A 27,866-nucleotide genomic window follows, 5' to 3' on the forward strand; every position below is an offset into this window, starting at 1 on the left:
ATGTTAACCAGCAATTAGTTTTCTATTTTATTTACTGGGCAGGAGAAACTCAGAAAAAATTTTTTCTATAGGCCTCAGATGGTGCTCATAAACTAAGAGGCCAATGAAATGAATAAAAGTGCTTGAATCGTAGCCCTTGATTCAGCGGTTGTATGCATGAATATGACTTTCACTAAGGAGACTATTAATATTATTTATTTGTTAAGGTTTTGTCTCAAGGTTCAGTTTATAACTGGATAATATTATATTAGGAGTAACGGCAAATGCTTTTCTTAGAGAAAGATTTAGAAATTGTATGCCCTAGCTGCAGAATTCTTTAATAAAAATATAAACTGTGTTTCTTTAATTGTACTAAATGTACCTTTGAAGTTAGAGCCTGCCTTTGTTTTACACTGGTAGATCAACAGCTCCCTGTAACAATTTCTGAAATCCAGCATATTCTTCTGCTTAAAACCCATTTACAGGTTTTCCCCACTATCTGAAAGCAGAGTGTTCTATGAAACCTTAACTGAAATGGCATAAAGCAAAGAAGCCATGACCTTAGGTCACATCTTGCTCATGGATGCACAAAATAAATCGAGATCAAGTACAGATGCTCACAGACACAGTTCAAAGCTATGGCGACTTGAGGCTGAGTTGCGGAATGTGGTTCCCCAGAAAGAGCCTGACAGCGCCACTCTTGCTGCTCTGGCCGAGCTGCCCCTATAAAGGTTCACAGCAAAACAAACGCTGAACGTGGTTCCCCCTTTTCTTTTTGTAAAAGCGAAAATCCTCCTTGGGTTTCTTCTGGTGAGTGAAAACAGGTACTAACGTAGGTCTTTCATAACGTAGGTCTTTTCATAAAAGCAAAGCAGTGGAAAGCGCTTTCAAAAAGCAGGGGAGACCTGTATCTGTAAGATTTCCAGAAGCACTTAGATACCTTATTTTCATCTTAAAAAGAAGTAGTTGGGTTGAAAAGCTTTAATTCTTTGTCTTTGTTTTAAAATCTGTTTCTAAAACCCTAGTCTTAGTGGATGATGAGATACTTTATAGGAGGGTGTTTCTACCAATGATTTAATAGGCTGTCTTTGCAGGACACGGTCATCTCTAAGATGCATGTAGTCCTTAATGCCTCTCCCTGCACTGGAAGGCAGTGCTGCTTTCAAACGAAGCCATGACAATGGCATTTACAAACGACTGTGCCAGTTATGGGACAATGTACTTTCCCATGATATGTCACAGGCTCCTCACAGCAACCATGTGAGGTAGGCATGAGTATGACAAAGAAATCTTACATGGAACATAACAGGACACTACACATTTGCACCATCTATGTATTTTTTTCTGGATTGTCCTATAATTTGAATACACGGTTGAATGAGTAAAAAGAGTATTCCTACCATGTAGAGTAAACCACATATATAGAAGGAAAAATCATATTTTTGTGTGATGTCGTAGATCCACCCTACAAAACAAAAAAGAATATATTCAGTGTAATGAAGTTGAGAAAATAAAGTCAAGAACACAAAGCAAGCATTTATTGCTACTATACATAATTCTCTAAGGATTTATTATATGTCATATAATGCCCCAACCGTTCATTTAGCCATTTTTAAGTCTGGGCTGTTGGAACCAGAGTTCTTGGTGCGTGTGGGCATGGCTGCATTTATCTTTGAAGTCACTGGGGTACTTTTTTAAAGGCACTGAAACGGTAGCTGGCCGACCTATAGGGAGAATCTTCTGGCCCACAGCCCTTGGGGTAACTCTCAGGCCAGCACAAAGCCAGCAGCAAAAAGTGAATCTACTGATTTTCTTTTTACACAAATATAAACACAAATCTTTTCTAAAACCTCAAAACTCTTCTGAAGAAGTTTCTCGTGTATATACAACGAGGCTGAGCAGAAGACATGTGAACTTTCATTCATTCTGAAGTATAAGGGCAAACACCTGTTCTAGAAAGAACCAAGATTTCCAGGTTTTATAAAAATTCACATTTACAGCTATAAACCTTTAATATATATATTTAAATTTGTGAACGTTTAAATTGCCAAAGACACAGCTTTAGATGCTAACTAAATTATCAGTTCTTTAAAAAAAAATACTTTACTATTATAGTCTAATACTTTCATATAATGATCTTACTAGGGCCTGTAAGATACTACCATATTTCATGGATTCTAAGACACCATGAATTACGTGATGCATCATTATCTTATGTATCAATAAAAAAGAAATATATCATCAATTAAAATATGACTTGATATTTTCTTAGAACTTTGTACAAGGTATTCTGATTTCAGAGATGTTAAAATGTGAAAAAAGAGTCTCAGAAACTATGAAGCATGATGTTTCATTCACTTCAGTTATTAATTCTAAGGATCAGTCACATGTCATGGTCCCCACATAGCCAGCTATGCAAACTGAGAGGATTAAGCTATACACAGAATTTTATTTATGGTAAAAATGTAGATATAAGCATTCACTTTTTCCATTTCAACAAGTGCATTAATTAGCAAAGGCATAAGAAAAATATAAATGATTTAATGATCAAAGATAGCATTCCATGGTCACTTTAAGAAAATTATCTTTTAAAAAGTATCTAATTGGCAAATGAACGCATAAATACAACTTATAACCTTCTCGACCAACAAACAGCTACACAAAAGCAACTGCTAAATGTGTAAACTAGTATCTCTGACTTCCTGTGGCTTATCTGTATCTCTTGTTTATTGTATCTAGTGCTTAATGCACCTGGATGAGTCAAGGCTGTCATAAAGAAAAACAAACAACAGCATCGAAAATGTATACTTTTAAAAAACCCCTCAAAAGCTATGAATCCTGGATATACTTTAAAAGTAAACCAAGTTTTTGACTTTGTTATTTGATATATAAAAGAAGAGAATACCAGAGTCCTTAGATATGGCTTAGTAAATGTTCTATCATCTTTTCTTAATTTCCAGTTTGAGACTAGAAGGACAGATAAGATATAATCCAGAAATATAATCCAGAAACAGTGATTCAGCTTCAGCATCGAATCAGAAAGACACAGTGACATATGAACAAAAACACACCCAACTTTTGCTCGGTGCCACCATTTGTCAGCTGTGGACCACTGTGAATTCTGATGAAGTGAATAATTCACTTGCAGATAATGCTGAGTGGTGTGTCTCTGTAAGCAGAGTACATGACAGCACTATCTTCAGCTACAATTTCTAAAAAATCCATACATATAAATGAGGTTCTCATACCCCACTCATTCCATATGAAAGCTGATCTTGTCAGTTTAACAGTTAAATCCTCCCTTTTCATATGATCAAGTGATTGAGAGTAGGAAGTGATGCCTCTAAATAACCAACAGCCGAAACAAGTTGATTTCCCATCACTGCCTAACACGGACTCAGGACAAAATCCTCATTGGAGAATTAATTTGTACTTAGTTCAGACCATTTATGTACTTTTTGGTTACAAGTGTTTGAGTACAAGCTCCAGGGCTCTGTGATATAGCCCCTGCCCACCTCTCTTGCTGCCCAGAGCTTAACCACAAGCACAAGCCATTCTGAATATTTTGGAGTTTCAAACATATTTGTCTTGACACCTTGTCTGTACATGTACTATTCCCCCTTCTGGGGGGACAGTAATAAACCCATCACCCTTAGAACACCCTACCATCTCCTTCCCACCGCTCCATCCTCCCTCTTGTCTCTGCAGACTACAGAAAATGTGTGCTAAGTATGTTACATATTGTTACAGCCTTATGTTGAATTAATTATATATTTTTTTATTTTTTATTTTTTTATTTTTTTGCGATATGTGGGCCTCTCACTGTCGTGGCCTCTCCCGTTAGCCGGACGCACAAGCTCAGCGCCCATGGCTCACGGGCCCAGCCGCTCCGCGGCACGCGGGATCCTCCCGGACCGGGGCACGAACCCGCATCCCCTGCATCGGCAGGCGGACTCTCAACCACTGCGCCACCAGGGAGGCCCGAATTAATTATATTTTAAGATCTTGCATCTTTCCCCTAAAAGTATAAACTTTTGTAAAGGCATCTTCACACACCCCATTCTTTTAAAGTAACTCACAAGTCAATTTTTCAAAAAGTGTACTCAACTTTACCAAACAAGTTTGGTACAAATTGGAGTAGTCCTAAATTTTATGTTAAATTAATCCCATAGGTTTTTCCTATCTACCTTTATCTGAAACGATTCCAGATCCTGCCATCGCCACTAGTCTGAACTCAACCCAGTCCCAAGTCAGATGCAAAGCAGGTCAGGAGACAGTACTTTACCATGTGCTTTGGCCCAAAACATGGGGACGATAACTCTTTAGAAACAAGATGTTTCAGACAAGATGCCCGCCTCATTCATCCTTCACCATCTCTCCCTGTAGGTCTGAACTCATCAGTCCCTTGGTTTGGAGCTTGGATCCTTGGCAATCCTGATCCAACCATCCACTGAAATCAACAGCTTCAAAGTAAAATTTGGTTCCCTATTAAACTGCATTTCTTTTTCATTTGAGTCTGTCAAATGAGGAGTGACGGCTATTTTTCTTACTTATTAGTGTTCCCAGCTCTTGATGAAAAAACATTACAAATTATTGTTAGGGTGTTATACTTTATGCAAATATTGGAGATACATGTAGGTTCTTGGTCAGTCAAATCTGGTGGCTGAGTTTTGCTATACTTTACCCTGGAAACATCTAGAAAAGTACTATTATTATATCTTTAAAAGTGATGAACTGAATGCCCAGTAACCTTATAAATGAAGTAAGTTCAGGTTGCTGAATGACATGGTTGAAATGTCTGTTCAATATCTTTGATTGCACATTCTTCTCCTAAATGGAAATGTGTGATTGTCTAACATGCTACTAAATTGTACCAGACTTTTTAGTGCCAGTAGGAACCGCTTTGAAAAGTGGAAAACACATTCATTTCTAAACCCATTAAAAACGAAAAAGCTAATGTGAACAGTAATTTTCCTTCTAGCACATCAAGGTAAGTAATAATTTCTAGTCAACCTGGAATTTCTAGCAAGAATTTAATGTGGTTATTTAGTCACTCATATTTCCAGGCACTTCGGCACTATCATGCATAAAGGCTGGCCTTGCCTCTCTTGCACTATTGGCTCCCTGGCCTGGAAAGTCAATGAATTAAACACAAGACAGTTAGCTAATCATGTTGTTCAGCATTCCTCAGCGCATGAATTCAGTGGAAGGAGAAGAAACAAACAAAAAGAAGGAGAGGTCCCTTTAGGTTGCCGGCCTGGAGATGTACATCAGAACATTGATTTTAGAGTCCGCATGGCGGCATTTGACACATATTCATGTCTTCGTAATACAGTGGTTTCTACCATCTATGGTGTATCAAATTCAGCGACAGACTCCACTTCTAGGAAGGAACGTTGAAGCAAGCAGAGATCAGACCTGGTGACTGAGGGTTGGGTATAACTCCATGTCTTCTAGTTATAATTCCTTTCTCTTCCGCTCAAGAAAGTGCATTAGAATCCAAGTGTATGAAAAGGAAATGACCATAGGAATGGGATAAGGAAACCATGCTGGCAAACCTTGGTGCTTTAATTAACATTGATCATGAATTACTTCTGCTGCACCTCACAGCTGTGTTGTGATACTGCTATTGCAATCTGATGGATCAGTATAAAACAATCGCAGACTGACCATTAGAAGCAGAAAGTACCCCTTGGATCCTGCAAAGAAACATCAATGGCAGATTCTCTTTCCACATACAATATATCTGAAGGACTTCCAACAAGAGGGTGGATGAGCCACTTATAATGTCCCCATCCCCTTAATGGATATTTAACTCCTTTGGAAGTTACCATTGGTTGACTGACCCAACCCCCCAATCCCAGTTCTTTTCTCCTTTCCTTCCTCTAGTACAGAGGCTGGAAAGTAAAATTCTCCAATTCTCAGTTCCCCTTGAAGTTTGGACTAGCTGCGTGACATAGTTCTGGTCAATCAGATGTAAGTGGAAGTCCTCTGGGACTGAGTCTTTTGTTCCTTCCTTTTTCTTGTTATAAATGAGGATGTAGTGGCTGGAGCTACTGCAGGCATTGTGTGACCATGAGGCCACTAGCATAAGGAAAAGGCCAGGAGGATCTTGAGACACTGCCCTAATATCATCTAGTCTCTGAATTCTAGATTTCTGGTTATGTGACACAAATCTCTGTTTAAGCTACCATTGTCAGGGTGTTCTCTTATAACCAAATGCATCCCTAACTGACAGAGAATTCTATACTATGAGATCACTGAGCAGTACTGACTCTTCCACTGCCAATATAATAGTCTGCTGCACTGCTATAGATATTCACTGTCACCTAGAAATGCTGGCCTGCATCTCTGTGTACGAGCAGAAAATAGGAGCAGCTTGATCCAGGAGGGGCCCCATATGTAGCCTCTGGGTTTCCTAAAGCAATTCTTGGGCCTTAAACCTTTTGTCAGCCAGCTGCCAGTGTTGTCAACTGAATAGGTAAAAATCTATGATTTCTTGAGCTTCAGTCCTGAGGGGGACTTAAAAATGGTTGTGTTGGCATAAGCCCTCTGCCAGCGTAGTTCTAGGACAGGTGACTGTAAGGCTCTGTAGAGAGACTGGGAAGCAAGGGGTGGGGAGGGCTTTGTCCTGCACCCATGAGGTTCCCCCATCCACTGGGAAGAAGTATTTCTGCAGAGGATATGAGGATAAAGGGCCTGGAGCAGCCAGATAAGCAGAGGATGGGGCATCTGAATAGGTGAGATTCTACCAGGTTAGCTTAAAACCCTGCACAGAACTTCTGGCAGCTCTGACAACTGTCACTAGTCCTGCCTGGCCTGGCTGCCCTAAGAGCCACCTCCACAGAGCACCTTTGTTTTGACATTTGGCCCCAGCCCCTGCCATACTTTGTGGGCTCCTGCCTCCAATCCCTGGACAGTGGGTAGACTTTGTCACCTTTGCCCAGTACCTGGCCTCTTGGGGACTGGGTCTACCTACCACAAAGCTTAAAACCTGCCCAGAATGACAGGCTCAGAGAGGTACCTGGCCCAGGCACAGGACTCCTCGGTGGTGCCTACGGCTTCTGGTATGCCCGATGCAAGAAGCAAAATCTCCATTGAACTGAGGTGAATACATGTGAGAGATCTCACCCTAGGTGTTGCCAACTGGTGGCCTCTGGGCCAGAGGTAGGCAGAATGTCCCAACTCTCCCCAGATGCCCACATCCTAATCCCTGAAAACTGTAAATGTTACCTTGTGTGGCAAAAGGGACTTTGCAGATGTGATTAAGTTAAGGACCTTGAGATGGGGGTTATCCTGGATTATCCGGTGGACCCAATGTCACCAGCATCTTAAAAGTGAAAGAAGGCGGCAGGAGAGTCAGAATTAAAGAGTTGAGAAGATGCTATGATATTGGCTTAGAGGATGCAGGAAGGGGCCGGGAGCCCAAAAGCAGGAAGCCTCCAGAAGCTGCACAAGGCGAGAAAATGGATTCCCCCTGAGAGCCTCCAGGAGGAATGCAGTTCCACCACCACCTTGATTGGGGTCCACTGTGATCCATTTAAGCCTTCTGACCTCTAGGAGTGTAAGATAATACATTTGTATTGTTTTAGGCTACTAGGTTTGTAGCAATTTATTACAGCACCAGTAGGAAACTACTACAGGGCTACATCCACGGACGTGCTCTGTTGGACCTACACACAGTGTTTGGAACACTTGGAAATGTTACCTAAGAGTGCAGAGTCCTAGCTTCTCTTGGACAGCAGGGGGAGGAGGCTAACCATAGAAGAGCTAGTAATGATTTTCTGTATTTCTTGGTGATGGAAATCAGCTGGAGCAGGGTAGAGGCTGTCTCTTTCGGACGGGGCAGGGGCTCTGCACTATTCCACCGTGCGCTTTACCAGCCTGGCTGTTGATCTCACAGGTTAGGGATCAAAAGTTCATCTACATTCTATATGAAAGAATGACCTTTAACTTGCTGAAATTTATAACAGAAATTGGGGGCAGGAATGGGGGGAAAAAAGGACCATGTACACACATGGAAACTTCCTTCTTATTCATCCTGGACTTTTAACATAAATGAGAACACGACTTTCTACATGCACTCTAAGCTCTTAAAGCCTTGAATGGTTTACCTGCAAAAGGTGGTCCCAGCAACGCAGAGATGCCGTTAGCACAGATGATGATGCCGTACGCGTTGGCTAAGTGCTCAATCCCCACCAAGTCTTCAGTCACCACCGGCATCAGGGAGAAATAACCGCTGGAAAACCCTATCAGTGCACAGATGACTGCCAGGCCAGCATACGTGTGCATCAAGGGCAGAATAAAAATGCTGAGGACTAGGGTGAAGTTGGTCATCAGGAAGACATTCCAAACGCTGATGCAAGGTAAGTCGGCCACAACGCCGAGGATCACTTTTCCGAAGATATGAACTATTGCTATGATCGAAGTCAGAGGGAAAACATCGTTTTGCTCTGATAAATTATACAAATTGACTATTTCTGGGAGGTGAATGAAAGGGATGACAAAGCTGCTGTATGCAAACAGAGCCCAGAAAATAAAGGCAACAAACATCCGATTAGTAAAGAGCGAGGCTGTCCCAAAATAGCCCAAGTACCAATCCCGGAAGCCCTTCCTGATCCTCATGGTCAGCCGGCTCACGGTCTTCAGAACCCGAAAGGCGCACATGTCCTTTCTGTGTGCAGCCTTCTCGTGGCACGCCTGGGCTGGCACGTCCCCGAGGGAGTCCTCGGTGCCGGGGCCGCCCCCCTTCTCTTCCGCTCCGCCCAGCTGTCCACTGGACCCAATAGATTCGGTGGAGTGAGCCGGGAGGACGTGTGGCTCTTTCCCTTCCGGGTCGTCTCCGTCCGTCCCAGGAGAGAGGGGCCTCATGAGCGCCCCGCAAACACACAGGTTCAGGGACACCGCGCCTTGGATGAACATGGCATTCCGCCATCCGTACTCTGCGCACAGGTACTTGAGCAAAACCGTCATGAGGAACGTGCCAAACCCGGTCCCGGTGGTGCTGAGGCCCTGGGCGAGCGCGCGCCTCTTCTGGAAGTACCTGCCCACCATGACCACGGCCGGCAGGTAGGCCATCCCGCTGCCAAAGCCTGCGCACCCGAGAGGGGAGAAAAGGCACACGGCACAGCGTAAATGGCCACAGCCCGAACCTGCAGCCTTTAAAGATCATCTGCGTTTCATTATGTCAGTTTCTATAACTTTCCTTTCAAACAAAGAAATAATCATGACTGTAAAAAAGGAGCTCGAGGGCCAAGTACCAATATTCACCCAAAGAAGCCCACTTCTAGTCCATCATTTCCCCCAACAGGCTTTGCAGCATAGGTCACTCCAATAATAATAATAATAATAATAATAATAATAATAATAATAAACTATTATATTAAATAAATACATAATAAATATATATAAAAGAATTAAATAAATAAAATAAGTCTGCATTCTCACATCAGAATATAAGCTCCACCAGGGCAGGACTGTGTCTGTATTATCGCCCCTGGTATGCCGGGCACTGCTCAGAACATGCAGTGTGTGCTTAGTGATTTGTTGAAAGAATGAATGGATTCTGAGGGCTCTGCTGCTAATTGCACTTAATACACAGGAAAGTACTCAGGTACAAGGGGATGAAGAGTGACTCCAGGCAATTTACAGAAGCTTCAGGAATGGGCCAATGTATTCCCAAATGAATTAGAAGAATAAAAGGAATTAAAATGTATCTATAAGGATACATAGCTACTAGATATCAAAAGCACCTAATACACATTTGCATCTCTGGTTTTTAATTGTATCTTTCTTAGAAAATAGGAACGGGCATAAAATTTAAATGCTGGTGGGGAAGATTGTGTCTATTAGGGGCAGGGTGTACTGGGAGTGCTTTGTGCTTTCTGCCCAGTTTTGCTGAACCTAAAACTGCTCTATAAATGAAGCCTATTTAAATTTAAAAATAAAATAAATATGAAATAAAATAAAATGCTAGCCAAGAGGTTGAGGGTTGTGTTCTTAACTTCTAGGTACACACAGAGGGAAACTATAAGCCCCGCTTCAGGTGGTCATGGGGCCACACACGGTTCTGATGCTCACAACCTCCTGACATTAGGATAGCAGCTTGATAGGAGAAAAGAGACTTGGACCAATAGCACTCCCCAAAGCCGAGAAGCTTCCCTAGTTTCGCATCATTTAATAGTTTCAGAATTACTTGAATCTGGAAGGAGAGCAGAGCGGTCATACATGCAAACATAATAACAATTACCACTAACTGAGTGGTGAGGATGTGCCAGTTGCTTTTCAGGCTTTATCTGATTTAGTTTTCACAATAATCCAAAAGCTACCTGTGGTTATACCCGTGTTATAAAAGGGGTCCTTGAACCTCATGGAGATTAAGAAATTTTCACCAGACCCTGCAGCAGGTAACTGGAGAATCCGGGTTGGAATTCAGACCCAACTGCAAAAGTCTGGTCCCTTTCCACTGCCTGCACTGCCTCTCATCCTAAACTGCTCATCTGCCCGGCTGCCAGCACACTGCTGCAGAAGGATTTTGCTTCAGTTTCTAAAATAAGCTCCAAGAAGCAACCTGCCTCCTTTATTTACCTTAGAGCAGTGATAATCTACAGCAATTGTCAGGGGCCAGTGATCCTCAACCAACTGCTCCTCAGATGGAGACCCTTGTTTTAAGAACAATTAAGCCAGCTTCTAAGTAATTCCCAGCGAAAGCAGGGGCAGGTCCCCAAGCCACTTGCCAAGCCTCAGTGAGGGCAGCAACATAGCAATCATTTGCATGACGGGGTAGAGGAGGATGAACAAAACGGCTCCCCTTAGTTTTGAACCAAACTCTGAATTAACTTTTATGAGTTTGAAGTCCACCAAAGGCAGAAATCTCTAATTTCCTAATATTTAAAAGGGACATAGAAAAACATTCAATAGTCCATAAACTGGTCCTACATCCTAACCAGTTGGTTGACTTCCAGTTATCTGCATGCTGTTTGAGAAAATTTATCGAATTCTGAAGATTTCTTTGGCTAATATGAATTGTGAGTAGCTTATCTCTTTATAAAATCTGGTTGTTCCCTTTGCTAGAATGTTCCTGCCCTCGGAGAGCCCTAGGGCTTGGGCCCCATCTCCTGCTTGCAGTTCATCTTCTCAGTAACGCTCACACGACCATCCTACTTTATTATTTTTTATTTTTATTAAAAAAAAACTTGGGGGGGTATAATTGATTTACAATGTTGTGTTAGTTTCAGGTATACAGCTGACCATCCTACTTTTTTTTTTTTTTGCGGTACGCGGGCCTCTCACTGTTGTGGCCTCTCCCGTTGCGGAGCACAGGCTCCGGACGCGCAGGCTCAGCGGCCATGGCTCACGGGCCTAGCCGCTCTGCGGCATGTGGGATCTTCCCAGACCGGGGCACGAACCCGTGTCCCCTGCATCGGCAGGCGGACTCTCAACCACTGCGCCACCAGGGAAGCCCATGACCATCCTACTTTAAAATGCAAGCCTCTCTTGCCCCCCCACTTCCATTCCCAATCTCTCTTACCCTACTTTTCTTTTTTCCTATAGTAAGTACTTGACAGTATAATTTACTTTGTATTGTGTGTGTTGTTTATGATCTGACCCTTTCTCCCCTACAACTACCACTATAAGCTCCATGAGGGCAGGGATCTTCTGTTGTGTTTTCCGATACATCTCTTCCAAGCACCTAGGACTGTGCCTGGCACGTAACAAAGGAATGGAATGAATAAAAGAAAGTTCTCTGGGAAAGTAAAGTGATCATATTTTGAAATAATAGCCACCTTTTTCATACCGGTTAAATTGAGACTTCCACAGTTAAGGTACAAAATACTCAGTTGAAAAATTAGTGTATCAGTGGTTATTTTGAAAAAATAATTATTTGTTAAAGAACCAAGAAATTCTTTGATATTAAATATTGTGGCACAGTATTCTTGTCCTTATGATCGTACTGGGGAGATGTGTAGTAGAAAGAACCTAGCTGGCTTTGGGTTTAAATCCTGGCTCCACTCCCCATAAGTAACCATGTGACCTTGACCAAGTCAGTTAAACATGCAGCTCATTGGTGTTGTGTTCCTGATGTATACGTAAGTGCAATACACCTATGTGATAGCACACTGTCAATTAATGTTACCCTCTTACCACTTATAACAGGCTATTGGTTAATGAAACAGTTTGAATCAGATTCAGAGTAAGCTTTTAAAAACCAGGTGGTTTAATGAACTCCCACATACCCATCACCCAGCTTCAACAGTTATCAAATCCTGGCAATTCTTGCCTCAATCCCGCCTTTACCCCAACACACACACACACACACACACACACACACACACACACTCCTTCCTCCATATTATTTTGAAACAAATCCCAAATATATCATTTCATGTGCAAAGATTTTAGTATAAATCTCTAAATAGAAGAATTCTTTAAACTGCATAATCATATCAGTATCTTATCTGAAAAAAATGAATAATTCTTTGATATCATAAAATACCCAAAGGTGTTCAAATTTCCAATTCTCTCATAAATGACCATAATTTTAAAAAATTTGTTTAAATCAGGATCCAAGTAAGGCCCACACGTTGCTATTTGTTGATACATATTCTAAGTCTTAATTTCTCTTTTTTTTTCTCTCGCAATTTACTCGTTGAGGAAACTAGATCATTTGTCCTGTTAAATCTGTCCATTCTGCATTTTGCTGATGGCACAAAAGTTTACTTTTTAAAATTTGATTTGTCACTGACAATAACCAGCAACCTAAATTTAATGTGGTTATGGATCTCTAAACAGCAGCAGAATGAAATAACTAATAGGAACTGAATTGAGGGACAAAGCATAAGAGTAGCACCAATTATAACTTCGTTTTAATAATAAATGCTCCCATGTGTGAGAAAAAAAATCGGTTTCTAATGCTACAAGCATCTACTACCCTCTCCATGTCCTTAACAGCATCTCCCCTTCCTAATGTGACTTTGTGATTCGTAATCAGCACAATTATTCTATGAGCATATAGAACAGGCCTTGGGGATATTGAGGCTCAAGCCCAGTGGTCAAGCAGGGCCCTGGAACAATTCTTCACCATAAGGCCCAGAGGGAGAGAGAAGATCCTGTGGTTCGGAGTAAAAAGCATGCATAGCGGGGAAAAGCTGTCTCCAGAAGCCAAGTTTAAGAGAATGGATCTCTTAAATGGCAAAGCTGAAGAAATTTGTCCAGATTCTCCCAGCTAAGTAAGATCGCTCAAACAGATGTAGTTTTCTGCTTAATAGGAGGACATCCATGCAATTTTAATTGCCTAGATGTTAAAAAACAAATACAAACAAATCTGCCTCAAATGCTTTTTGTAATGAAGAAAGATGTCAACAAAGTCTCTTTCAAACATACATTATTGTACAGAATGTACATATATATATATATCTCAATCAGTTGCTTTTTAAAAATTTTTGTTTTTTATTTAAAAATCTCTTTAATTTATTTTTTTGTTGCTTCAATCACTTGCTTTTTGCAGATCTTTGCTCTAACTTTCTTTTCTGCTAAATAGGGGTCAATCAGCTTCACCATGCCTCACTAACAACAGCCCAACGGTATATAAGCTAACTGATTTAGCTGGATTTTCCACTTAAACATAATTATATATATATTTGTGGAGAAGGTGAATACACTTAGTTTCAGAGACTTTCTTTGGGTGTTTCCTGTATTAAAAAGAGGGAGCAATAAAGTGTCTCAAGAAACACTTTCCTTTCACTGGCTTCCTGACTGTTTTTCCGAATTCCTTGTATCCATAAATATTTGTTGATTAAATAAGTGAATGAATAAACAAATGAATGAATATGGAGATCATATTATTTGAGAACCAATAAGCAACTAACTGCAAGAAATAAAATTCCATTTAAACAAAGAGTCTAACCATAGACATCTCTAGATGATGGGAATAAATTTCAAGTCCCAGTTATGGGGACCAAGTCATAATCCATGTAACCAAACACCACGGATCAAGTTCCTAGGGGCTCCCACGTGTCTGCCCAGAGACCCCAGTGTGGCTCCTTAGTCCCAGGGGAAGTTTATTTCCTCACCTATAATATAAAAATCCCCGTGCCAGCTCTATTCATTGGACTGTTATGGGGCAAAGTTTCTAAAATGCCTCAGGGAAAACATCTTGAGTTGTTCTCTAAGGGCTGTTATCAAGTCCTTCAGATCAATGGTTTCCAAACTCAGCTTCACAGGATACAGAAGTGCTTTAGGTGTATATGTGGATAGATGTACATTACAGAGAACCAACTTGTCAACTTAGATGGACAGTGAGTTTTTATGTTCACTATCTCCTGCTACCATAAAAGCATTACTTAAGCTTATAATATAATAAACATGTTATATACAATAACAATTATATATTAGCTAACATTTGCTCAAGACTTTATTATGTGCCAAGCATTGTGCTAAGTGCTTCATACAGATGATCTCATGTAATCATTTCAACAACCCTGTAAACCAAGCACTCAATTATCCCATTTTGCAGATAAGGAGACTGAGGCATAAGTAAGTTAAGTAACTTTCCCAAAGTCACACAGATAGCAAGTGGAAGAAAAAAAGCAAGAATTCCAAGCTCTAACTTTGAACTCTTAATGCAAACACTGCATTCAGTGTGCCACTTATTAGGATTATAGCTCTGTACTCAAAAAAGTCAGGCTGGCTCTGGTTCACTGAAATACAATTGTATGAGTACGAAACTACTTACCTGTGTGCATTCTGCTACCTGTTGATAAAGGAAATTATGGCCGGGAATACATTTTGCAGAACAGATATGCAAACTGTGCTACCTGGCAGCCAATTTTTATATATCTCCCGGGGACTCTGACACTTTGCTCTGGATTTGATTCTTAGAGTCTCTACATCTATGTGGGTTTTGCTGCTATTCCATTAATTTGAACAGGGGTGAAGGAGAAAATGATTTTTCTCTGATTCATGCTGGATTCTGCAGTTATTAAATGAGAGAATGTTATTAATATGTCCGTTTTGTTACAAGAGAAGGGACTAGCACTTAGAACCAGGTATAGAAAATTTAATTAAAATCTATTAGGAAGGCCAAGTACAGCTGTTAGGCCATTTCCTCATGCTTAAGGCATATTTAATATCTTATATTAAAAAGTATTTCCTGGAGGATAGGATATGGTTGGGTTGGGGTGGAGGAGACAAAGGGACAAAATATTTAATGGGTCTCTTTTCTCTACAGTGAAATTCATTGCCAAAATGCCCAACAGAAACATATAAAGTCAAGTTTAAGGGAATTCCCTGGTGGTCCAGTGGTTAGGGGTCCACGCTTCCACTTCAGCCGGCATAGGTTCGATCCTTGGTCGGGGAACTAAGATCCTGCGTGGTGTGGCCAAAAATAAAAATAAAAAAATAAATAAAGTCAAGTTTAAGAAAATCACTACGCTTACCGGCTGCCACTCCGAAGGTAATGAAGAGATAATGCACGTTTGCAGCGTAGGCACTCAACACCCAGCCCAGCGAGTTCAGCAGCCCTCCGATAATCGCGGTCTGGCGGCACCCACAGGTGTTAATGAACAAGCCAATGAAAGGTCCTGTCACAGAACATTGAAAAAAGAATGACTAAAATGACTAATGGCATTTTATTTTCCTACTTTCTTAGGGAGTTCTCATATGAAGACAAAGAATACAATATTACTAGAGCTCTCAACTAAAACCAACCAAAACCACACCCCTGCTTTATGTGCAGAAAGCTTTTGGCGTGCAAAGATAGGTTTCAGTAACTTCACGGAGAGCACAAGGTTCTAGATTTTCAAGGAAGACAGACCTGAAATAAACAGACAAGTTGATTTCATTCTCTTGTCTACAGCAGAGGTCCTAAATTAGTGGTCTACGTGCTCCATCCAGCCTGTGGATGCATTTTGTTTATCCAGAACAAAGTTTAAAAATGTTTTGAATCAGTTGCCAACATTTAAAAATTAAGATTATTCACAAAAATCCAGTGGCCACACAGAATACCTTCCCACACAGTCCAGAGCAGCTGGACCTGTGCAGCAGCTGATCCTGTTTTGCTGTGGCACACCCTCTCTAGTTTGCTGCAGTCTCCACCCTTCCCTGCAGCCTTGTATTTGACATCCTACCCTCATTTACATTACTTGTTTGGCCTCTGTATACATTTGAGTTTTTTACTGTAGATCTAAAGGGAGTACAGAAAGGGGAGTTCTCAGGACCTCCATGCTTCAAGAAAGGAACCTATAGCCTCTTTTCATGAGGATATCCAGATGCAAACCAAGCCGGAAAGAACTCCATTGATTCATACATACTTCAGCCTCTGCTGACTCTCAGTCCCTGACTGGACTCATCAGGCTATCCATTTATGACACTGTGTGGAGATTCAGGTCTACCCCTGGTTGTACAATATTTGCCAATACTCACAGCAATGTAGTATATGATATACTTTCTCATTGCTTACTTTATATGACGCTCTAGTTTTTGTCAACCTCTTTGTTTCCTTCCTGATTTTGTGGCAGCTTCTGATGTCACTGAAGCTTAATGCTTGCCTTCGGGTCAGTGATTCTTTATCCAAATAGCAGTCCATATTTTAGTAATACAGTTCAAGGCTGTACTCAGCATTGCATTTTTTTTTTTTTTTTTTTTTTTTTTTTGGCGGTACGCGGGCCTGTCCCCGCCGCTGTTGTGGCTTCTCCCGTTGCGGAGCACAGGCTCCAAACGCACAGGCTCAACGACCATGGCTCACGGGCCCAGCCGCTCCGCGGCATGTGGGATCTTCCCAAACCGGGGCACAAACCTGTGTCCCCTGCATCGGCAGGCGGACTCTCAACCACTGCTCCACCAGGGAAGCCCTCAGCATTGCATTTTAAACATCATCTTATTTTTTGATCATTATTACTTTATATAGTTATCAAAGCCTATGTTCAGGTGGGACTATTTCAGGTTAAAAACTTGTCTAGGAGCTTCCACTTCTAGTCCAAACTGAAATAAAACTCTCCTTTACAATTCTAACAATATTCACGTACATAGTTTGGTACAGTCTGCTAATAAATTTTTTTTTTTTTTGTCTAGTGATTTTGAGAGGATCCAATCCTCAAAACTAAGAAGATAAAGACTTACTAATTTAATTAACCCTGCTGTATTACAGAAAATAATTCAGTAGATAAATCTCTTAGAATAGACTTAATAAACATCTTATACAAATATACTGTATTATGTATATTATAAAATAAGCACATGATATAAACAATATATAAGCTAAGCACGTTGATATAAACATCTGAGGAAATTACTGGGGGGAACTGAAATTCAGAAACCATAAGTTGAAGGGTGTCTTTTATTTCTCTCTAAATATTTTTATTTTCCTAAACCCGTGGTCACTTCACCACTTCAAATCTCAGATGAGTGGGTTAAAAAAAGAGAAAAATGCATGATTCATTGGTTTGCTGTTAATAGGTCTTTTAAGATATGAAGGGTCAGAGTGCATGACAGTTCAGTGGAATGATATTTCCCACATTACATAAAGGGCCCAGAAGCAAGTTTTTCTGTGATGCTGCATGTTTATGAAACACTGCATTAAGAAAGCATCTGGGGGAACAAAGGGGGGGGAATTCCCAAATAAGTACAGATATTCGTATCTGGAGGAATTTTATATATCAAGAAGAAAGTATTGCTTGCTTTACTGAAAAGAACATTAAGATGATAACGGTGTCTGGCTTTTTAGTTTATTGATTCTGGCACCATGTGTGCTGCAGCTATAGTCATTTATGAGGTACAGATGGGCAAAGTCAGCCCCAGAAATGCTGTGAGTCCTCCATGGTTACATAATATAGATTTATCAAAAAAAGGAAGTCAGACCCAAACTTTCAGATCCTTAGTTTCATTTTCTAAGCATTGTTTACTGATGGTCAATTGGCATCTCCATGATGGAATTGCCATTCAACAAAATGAAAAGAACTCCACACCCAGTCTAAGGAGAGGGGAAAATAAGATTGAGATGCAGTCCTTTGGCTAAGATTCCCACTTTTTTAGAGGAATTCATTGTTTTGGAATGAGATTATACACCTTGTCAGACTTTCTCCTCTTCGGAAGGAATCTGAATCTTGGCCCATTTCCCACATAATAAAGTCTCGCATTGCTGCAGGAACACGCTGAGGAAGTCATGATTTCTTGCCCATCCCAGCATCTCATAGGTTGGAAAAAAGCTCAGGTGAGGAGAGAAACAATCTGAGGTGAGCCTTGGCATACAATCATGGATGAAAGTAGCTAGTTCATTGAATACCTGGTCTCTTGGTGTAACCCTTCCCTGCAATAAATCAATGGATCTCTGCCTTGGCTGATTGTTGGAGTCACTTAGGAGTTTTAAAAAAATCATTAAAGAAAAACCCTGATGCTAGGGTCCCAACCCGAGAGATTCTGATTTAATGCTCCAGGTGCAGCCCGAGAGGCATGGTTTTTAAAAGCTCCCAGGTGGATCTAACGTGTAGCCAAGATAGACAACCACTGCTCTAAATCTACTTAGCAAGTAAATGACCTTTCGCAGCCTATAGCTACCCCTAACAACATGGCTTCTACCAAGAATTATTCCAAGAGCTATCACAAAGGCTGCTGTAGATACTGCCAAGGTGATTACATTTTTTTTAACAATTGGGACCTTCTGCAGGAACTGGCAAAATCCATGCTAGCAAAGAATGAAACAAGAATGAATTGAATTCCCCATGTGCAAGTCACTGCCCAAGAGTGCTTTTAACTCTGTAACATAATTCATGGAATTTTTAAATTTGAAAGAGGTAACTCAATGTCCTTACAATGATTAGAAAATGAAAACAATTTCTATTTATTCACTTCAAACATATTTTCAGTTCTCATTTAACGTCATGGCAGGCAGTGCGGTATAGCGGACACCATTTCAGAGTCCAGTGGACCAGGTTTGAAGCCTGTCCCACACTTACTGGCTACAAGTTAACTTCAGTAAGTTACTTAATGATTCTGAGCGTTGCATGTTCTCCTCTGTGAGATCAAGATGATGGTCTGGCCTCCAGGCTGCTGTAGGATCAAATGAGATCATGTACATTACACGCACTTGGCATGTAGTAAGTGCTAAATAAAGGAGAGCTCCTTTTTGCTTTTCCAAGCAAACAACATATCTGCCGCCACCTGTACCAGCAGCTTAGATAATGAATAGCAATTTAGGGTCATGATAAACTGAATAAAAGACGTTTCATTTACATAACTATGAGCCTTGCTGTGCTATAATTTCTGAGCTGCAAGACAAAAGATGTTTATCTGGCAGACACCTTTCCTGAAGAAAGGTTAGTCTACAGTCTAAAGTTCCACTGTCTGGAAATCAAGGACTCTCAAACAGAATTCAAAATCCACAGTTACCTCCTAATTAAAGATGACAATCACATTTCATCACCACTATGAGTTAGGTGTTCTTATTTGGGGGGTCATCTTCAGAACCACATCCAATAATTTCAGGACTGATTTCCATTGCTTATTCCTGTAGAACTTGTGAAACACAAAGTAATACCAAAGACAACCTTCTTAGACGGTTTGGAAAATATTGGGACAAATATCCTCGTCTTTGGCTGAATCTTCTTTTTTGCTGTATGAGCACACTTTCTAGATTGAATCTAAACATTTATTTTTAAAAAGGTAAGAAAACTGGATTTTTAGTATTTGGGCTGGCCAAAAAGTTCATTAGGGTTTTTACGGCCAAACCAAAACGAACGTTTTGGTCAACCTATATTTTAGAAGCACAGTTTTCCTTTACTGACTTATTGAGAAGGAAGAATTATATCCAACACAAAACTAGCAAATTCCCTGCATTGAGGTTAACCTACCTGCACTTCTCATATGATAAACAGTCCTGGTTTGAACAAGGCCAAGGCAGGGTTGAGGAGTCAGTTCATTACAGTTATAGGCAAAAGTGATTTATCAACAATTCTCTCTCACACACATAATGATGCCCTTATTTAATTTAAAAACTAAATCAGTAATAATTCCTTGTGATAAACACATACCCCCTGTACACGTCTTGAGAAATAACATTCTGTCCTTGTTTTCTATCATTAGCACTGCCACTGTTATTAATGTCGCTGGTATTATCCAAAATAACATTGGCTGAATACCAGCCAAGATCAACAAATCTCTGAATTGAATTCAAGCAATTAATTACCAATGTGGAAATCACTGACAAGGCACAGACTCTTCTCAAACACACATATGCCTGTCATCCGCATACTCTCACAATACTAGGAAGAGATTTGAGGCCTATTATGTTTCTAGTATAAAATATATCACGAACCCTTTAAATTAAAAAAAAAATTATACGTAAAAATATGGCTTTTACTTTCAAGTAAAGGAATTGAACAGCTTTATGGTATAGTGGTAATTACCTCGTACAACTGTTGAGAGAATTAAAGTTAAATGAGATGATGAAAGGGAAAACACCTGGTATATAATAGGTGCTTATTAAATATCAGTTGGCAGTAAAAGCTGTTTAGTTCTCAAACTGAAACACATTAGCCATAGCAACATATCATATTTATAATAATTTCCTTGTTTAGTATCTCCAACTAGATAAGAATTGCCTTCATAGATTGCTAGGTGGTTAAACTACAAAATACAAGAATATGTTATTATTCCCTCCTGTTAGCTATATCAGTAACCTTTCTAAAAACAGTTTAATAGATTTTTCAATAACACAGGATCAATACTTCAAATTTAAAACATTAGAGCTCTGAAATAAGATTATTTACTTTTACTGTGTTTTCTCTAAAATTTTTATCTTTTAAAAATATTCCTGTGTTAAACAGATTTGTAATGATAGGTAATGAATTATAACAGTTAAGAAAACAGAGTTAGGGGCAAAAATTCTAATGCTCGATTTTTAAAATACTCCAAATGTTTACCATACTCGAATAGGAATATCACACAAAAGGACAAATCTTGTGTGATCCCCCTTGTATGAGGTATTTAGCACAGTCAAGTTCATAGAGACAGAGAATAGAATGGTAGTGGCCAGGGATAGGGGGCTGGGAGGAGAGGTGGCAATGAGGAGTCATTGTTTAATGGGTGCAGTTTTATTTTGGGAAGATGGGAGAAGTTCTGGAGATGGATGGTGGTGATGAATGTGCTCGATGGCATTGAACTGTACACCTGGTTAAAATGGTAAACTTTATGTTATGTACATTTGACCACAATAAAAACAACAGCAACATCCACTAAAATGTAATATCTAACGTTTCAACGATATAAAACATTACTTACAGTGAGGAACTGTCATTTTATAATTATTCAGTTTTACAACAGGCCACATGTGAACATACCCACAATCAAGGTGACGCCCATGCTGAGGGAGCTGACCCAGGCCGTCAGGCCACGGCTCTGATGGAATTCTTCAAGCCACTCCACATTGAGGACTCCCAGGGCCATCTGGGAGCCCATGATGAGGATGTGCACAAAGAAAGAGGAAAGGACCATCATCCAAGCCCATCCGCCATCAATGTTTGGGTGGGGTTTAAGTGTCTTCTTATCTTTGGGGTCATCTTCAAAATCATACCCAATGTCTTCATGACTTGTATACATTTTCCAAGATGTTCTGAAATACATATCACACATAATTTCATTGAACATCAAAACAAAAAAATCTCCATCTTTCTGGAAGGCTCTACCTACCCATCAGAACCAAAGTGGCCCCACCATCATATTAGACCTTTAGATTAATCTTGTCATTATGCAGATTTGGAAACACTCCTCACTTTTTCATAGGACCAAATGCTTTTATGAAACCTGTTTCATCTTTAGAGTCATCCTATAGGTAAGTATTATTATGGCTATTTTAAAGAAATGGAAATAGACTCAGGGAAGCGAAGTGCCTTTCCCAAGTTCTCATGGCCAGGAGGCAGTATACATAATAGCTAGACAGGAAGCCAGGAAGTGAACCCAGCTATTCCTGACTCCAAAGCCCATACCTTGTGTCCCTTATTGAGATGGAAACTGACAGGTGACAACAAAGATGTTAGAGAAGGAAGATGCCTGGCCTTAGACAGGGTAGCTTGGCCTTGTGGGGGGGGTGAGTGGGCGCCTGGCAGAGGCTATGGTTCTCAGTTTTGTGGGTCCAAGTGTTCAATGCAGCTAGAGTGGGTTAACCTCAGGGGGACTGACTCATATGAACCCAACTCAGGAGAGATGGGTAAAGGAGACCAGTCGATTATCTTACGATGGGAGATAGAGTCTTCTAATAATGGTGATATTTATGTCTGATATACAAGACATACTTTCACCCCTCCATCCACCCCCATTCCCAGCATTTACCTGGGAAGCTAGAAAATTGCTTAGAAAATTGGAAATCAGATTACAGAAATTTGGATACCACAATGGCATACAGGTTACCAGGAACCAGGGGCTAGATCTTGAAGAGCCTTATGTGCCAGATAAGGATTTTGGAGTTTATCCTGTACATAATGAACAGTTGGTGGCTGCATTTGCACAAGGAAGAGATAAGATGGGACCTGTGCTTTGCGTAGATCTCTCAAGTTGTTCAGACAAGGGGAGGGGGTTGGATGGAGCTAGAGGTGAGACAATGCCAGGTCAGGGGAAGTCTCTGGTTTTGTTTTATTTTTTAGGATGAGAATGGAGTGTATGCATAAAAACTGAGGATAAGGAGAGAGAGAATGACTAATCCCAGAGGTGGTGGGACAGGGTTGGTCTTGATCAGGAAGACTGACCCATCCTCTGAGACTAGAGGAAGCAGGGGGTAGACGGAGAAAAGATGGTAAGTTGTGGGATTTTTGATGACGGCCATTCTGATCAGTGTGAGGTGAGATACCTCATTGTAGTTTTGATTCACATTTTTCTAATTATCAGCGATGTTGAACATCTTTTCATGTGCCTTTTGGCCATCTGAATGCACATATCTGTTTTGAGAGCGAGTTCCTAAGAGTTCAGAACTGCTGGTCCACACCTTGGCTCAGTTTGGGTCTGCAGTGCCTGCGGTGTCACACAACACTGCCTTTAGCAGGACATTCAAGATGGACTGTGACAGCACAGTGATAGTGGAGACGAAGACCAGGACACCAGCTACTTGACTTTTGTCACTCTATGTGCCCACCTGGAGACTTTAGTTTTGTTTAAAATTTAAAAGAGCAAAACAGAGTGCCAAAACTGCAAGGTGAAAAACTTTGGTTTGGAAAGTGAAATTTGTAGTCGATACGTGAATTTGAATAGTGACTTTAAAATGGAAATCTATTCTTTGTTTCAAGTAATTATTTTAAAACAGAGGAGCAAATCAGAAAATAATGATTATTACTGACCATGACGTGATTATTACTGAAAATCATTTTGTTGCAGTGGAGGAAACTGGTGTAAAAAACGGTCCCAAATACACTCGGAACACCTCCAACCATGAGGCTTTTCTCTGCAGTGTTGTGATGTGGACAAAATGACAGAGAAGCAAATTGTGGCCCAAGTGCCCAGCTCTCAGCCTCTTTTAGGGAAGCACACTGTGCCATCTGCTCAGACTCTTTCTTTATACCCCTGAGCTAAGAATTTTTTTTTACCTTTTCAAAGGCTATGTGACCTGCAGAACTTCATATACTTACTCTCTGACCCTTTATAGGAAAAGTTCGCTAATCCCCAGATTAAGAGTTTGTTGGAAAGAAACGGGTGCTAAGGAACCAAGGATGCCAGTGGAAGAGCAATTTAATGGATCTGTCCTGGGGCTCATCTTGACTTTTTTTTTTTTTTTTTTTTTTTTTTTTTTTTTTTTCCTTGCGTTATGCGGGCCTCTCCCTGTTGTGGCCTCTCCCATTTGCGGAGCACAGGCTCCGGACGCGCAGGCTCAGTAGTTGTGGCTCACGGGCCCAGCCGCTCCGCGGCACGTGGGATCTTCCCGAAACGGGCCACGAACCCGCGTCTCCTGCATCGGCAGGCGGACTCTCAAGCACTGCGCCACCAGGGAAGCCCTCATCTTGACTTTTTTTTTTTTTTTCCTTGCGTTATGCGGGCCTCTCCCTGTTGTGGCCTCTCCCATTTGCGGAGCACAGGCTCCGGACGCGCAGGCTCAGTAGTTGTGGCTCACGGGCCCAGCCGCTCCGCGGCACGTGGGATCTTCCCGAAACGGGCCACGAACCCGCGTCTCCTGCATCGGCAGGCGGACTCTCAAGCACTGCGCCACCAGGGAAGCCCTCATCTTGACTTTTTTTTTTTTTTTCCTTGCGTTATGCGGGCCTCTCCCTGTTGTGGCCTCTCCCATTTGCGGAGCACAGGCTCCGGACGCGCAGGCTCAGTAGTTGTGGCTCACGGGCCCAGCCGCTCCGCGGCACGTGGGATCTTCCCGAAACGGGCCACGAACCCGCGTCTCCTGCATCGGCAGGCGGACTCTCAAGCACTGCGCCACCAGGGAAGCCCTCATCTTGACTTTTCATTTCTCCCATACCCATTATTTTTATCTTTTAAATTATTCTATCTCTTAAACAGATATCCAGTGCTCAGCCACCACACTTCCTGCCCATGTTGCTGCTCTCTGCTGGGTTCTTCCCTTCACCTCTCCATTACCAAGGATGCTGGGAATGGGAAAATGCTACCTTACCATGTAACTTCCCCACCCGGTCAAGTTATCTTTAGGATTAAGTCCAAACTGCCCTGTCTGCTTCCAGGCTCTTCCCTCGCGTTATCTGCCACTCTTCCAGGTCCCTTCTCCTTCAGCTTTGCACTCTGCTCTCCAGCCCCATGGAAGCACCTGCAGCTCCCTGAACCTGGCACAGTCTCTCAAGCTTTTGTGCATGACCTTCTCTTCTTTCGGGAACATACTTCTCTCCTTCTAATCTCCTGGTCCTCTTCTGCTCATCCTTCAAGATTCAACTAAATTCTAATAGTCAAACCTTGAAATAATGAGAAAAAAAAACCCTGCAAACATCTCTAATATCCAACATTAGAGTACATGTTAAGTCAGTCAATCATGGTATAGCCATGCAATGCAAGTGTACCATCAAAAATAAAACTGTATGGGCTCTTTGAAGACAGAGAAAGAAGGTCACGCTAAGGTTGAATTATACTCGGTGGTCACAAAATGGGGCACATGAAATAATTCCTTTTTGGTTGTTGTTGTTGTTGTTAAAAATATGTATCTGTAGGAAAAAAGGACGAGTGAAACTAAAATGTTGATGGAGATTATTCTTTCAACGATCGTCTTCCAAGTAATTTCCTCTTCTTTATCTCTTTGGTAAAAAATTCTAAATAAATGTATATTAACTTTATTATAAGAAAGTCAAGGTCCCTCTCTCTATCTCTTAAACATCATCTGGTTCAGCTACTTGCCTGCAGTAGGTTAGTGGCAATTCAGAGCCACTTCCCTTGGGAAGTCTAGTCTGCATCGAGCTGTAGGCTTGTGTGTGTGTTTCCCACCACCCTCCTCTCCCCCCATGAGAGGACAGTCTGCCTGGCGATAGAAAGGGATGGGATAGCCCTTGCTCTCCAAAGCTCACAGCCCATAACCGAGCTACCCTGTCAAAAGATCCAGGAGGATGAAGCTAGAAAGGGTTCCGAAGCGGTGTCTGATGGTTGCCTTCCCTCTGCCCCTGGTGGTTGTACACAGAATCTCAGGGAGCCAGAAAGAGGAGAACCAGGCAGCTTGATAAGGGGTGTGACTGGCTTAGATGAATAATAGCAACATTGTTTTACAATCTGTGTTTAATGAGATAAAACACACAACTTGGCATTTTCCTAAAGCCCACCTACACGTAAGAAAGACTTTGAAATAATAATAATACAAAAGTCATATTTTCTCAGCTTATGAGTTGAAATAATAAGCACTTTTCTAAGCAATGTTAAGAAATTTATATTTTCACTGAATTATTTATCTTATGGGTTAAGAGATACAGTTGCCATTGAGCTGCTCTTGACATTTCCAGTTTATCTGTTCATAAAGAGATGACGTTAAATGGCGTTTAATGGAAAAGTTTTCTTCAAGAGGCACAACTGTGCCTGTAGAAAATAGTATCAGATGGAGCCTATGGGTGGGTAAAACAAAATTCCATCAGATCCTTAGGAGGTCCCTGAAGACCTTCCAGGCAATGGGGTTGCCTGCATTTCACACCCAAATCTCTCTAAAAGTCATTCCTGTTTTGACTAATCAGAGTTATCTGACTGTACAGCCAGATTAACTAAAACAAACAAAAGGCAACAGAAGAAAAAACGTCTGTCCCCTCACCCCCAAGTTTGCTTTAGCATTTCAGCATTTATATAATAAGATACAAAATAATCATTTGAGCATTAGGACCCTCCTCTGCACCTGGAGAGAGAGGGAGAACCAGGAAGGGTTTCTGGGCCACCTCTCGCCAGGCTCCAAGTCTTTCTCCACCATACGGTCTTCAAGCTCCCCCATCTTTTCCACACACTGACACACATGCAAAATGACAACACGTGTGGGACACTGGGGGAAGTGGAGCAGTGAGCGTGGGGTTTCTGCTAAGGACTGATGTGTAAAATGTAACCCATTCTGGGCTCACCTAGAATGGAAGCTCTGCACTTAACGTTTGGGCCTTGCACTGAAGAAGCTGAAGGAAGGAAATGGGAGGATTATGGGATCGACAGTCAACTCCCCATTCTTCCCTAAAGTGAGTTTATTACCAGTGAAAGAGAAACCATTCATGGGGGAAATGAAGTAACACACGCAGGCTATGACATGGAGGTCAGCTACGTATTTACCTGGTAACTGGCAGAAGTGAAAATACTATATAGCCTGTTCGAGTGTTTCAGAGATTAAAACGAAATTAAATTTTCCACAACTCTGTTAGGAGAGCAAGTTTTATAAGTCATTGATTTTTTTTTTTGTTTTGCGGTACACAGGCCTCTCACTGCTGTGGCCTCTCCCGTTGCGGAGCACAGGCTCCGGACGCGCAGGCTCAGAGGCCATGGCTCAGGGGCCCAGCCGCTCCGCGGCATGTGGGATCTTCCCGGACCGGGGCACGAACCCGTGTCCCCCGCATCGGCGGGCGGACTCTCACCCACTGCGTCACCAGGGAAGCCCAAGTCATTGACTCTTAATTTGGCTACTGTTGATTATGTTACAATGTGGTGAGCTCACTGTAAATAAGCGGTAAAGGGGAAAGCGCCCAATTAAAATTAAAAATACAATCTTCCCCAAAGTTGACAGAGTATGTTGGTAGCAGGTTCTTCATTAGACGTGGGTGTGGGGCGGGCACATCTTTAATTTGGCTCTGTCGATATTTGCCTTCTAGACCGGGTGCGCACTGGACATCTTGAGCCTTTAGAGGGCGCACTTGAGGCCAACAGGCTGAAGAGGCTGGAGCAGCCAAGGCTGGGGAGCTGAGCTGTGCAGAGACCACAGCGCAAGAGAAACGGGGAACCCTATCTAGGTTCACGCTGTATCAAGGGGAACTAAAAATATAAATGCCTTCTATGGGTCAGGAACTGTGCTTAACGGCTTCTCCACAACGATTCTGTCCAGTTGATATTAATGCTCCATTTTACAGATGAGGAAATTGAGGCTATTTGTAGAATGGGGGCAATGCAGCTTAGAGAGGTTAAACTACCCGGTGGTGGAGGCCAAATCTGAACTCGGGCCTGAGGGATTCCCAAGTCTATTTTCTCTCTCTCTGTCTCTCTCACACACGCGCGCGCGCGCCAGGCAAGGCGAAAAGGAATTTTTCTAATGCCCAATAATAACCCTTACTCATCCTTGCTAATGAGAGCCTGGATCAACTTTTCCGCAGAAAGAAAACGGCTTAATTCATTGGTAAGCAGAATTGAGCTCCTAAAACACCTTCAGTGGCCTTGGCGGCGTCTAGCCCCGAAATGGCCGCCCCGGGTCCCTAGCCCCATTTTAGTCCCTCCTTTCCTCCCCGAGGGGCCTTGATCAG

General features: G+C 41.6%; 1 protein-coding gene across 1 annotated transcript in view; it reads right to left on the reverse strand.

Moving 5' to 3' along the window:
- Nucleotides 1–1,237: 1,237 nt before the first annotated feature.
- SLC16A14 (solute carrier family 16 member 14) overlaps nucleotides 1,238–27,866 on the reverse strand; it is a 27,579-nt gene continuing 950 nt past the window's right edge. The window contains exons 2-5 of the mRNA XM_007453267.1: nucleotides 21,312–21,583; nucleotides 15,417–15,560; nucleotides 8,094–9,071; nucleotides 1,238–1,444 (exon numbers count right to left, since the gene is read on the reverse strand). Coding sequence (XP_007453329.1) covers nucleotides 1,293–1,444; nucleotides 8,094–9,071; nucleotides 15,417–15,560; nucleotides 21,312–21,570 — 1,533 coding nt within the window. The 5' untranslated portion in view covers nucleotides 21,571–21,583 and the 3' untranslated portion in view covers nucleotides 1,238–1,292. The remainder of the gene's footprint in view (nucleotides 1,445–8,093; nucleotides 9,072–15,416; nucleotides 15,561–21,311; nucleotides 21,584–27,866) is intronic.

The sequence above is a fragment of the Lipotes vexillifer genome, unplaced genomic scaffold (assembly GCF_000442215.2).
Source record: "Lipotes vexillifer unplaced genomic scaffold, Lipotes_vexillifer_v1.1 scaffold471, whole genome shotgun sequence".
NCBI lineage: Eukaryota > Metazoa > Chordata > Mammalia > Artiodactyla > Lipotidae > Lipotes > Lipotes vexillifer.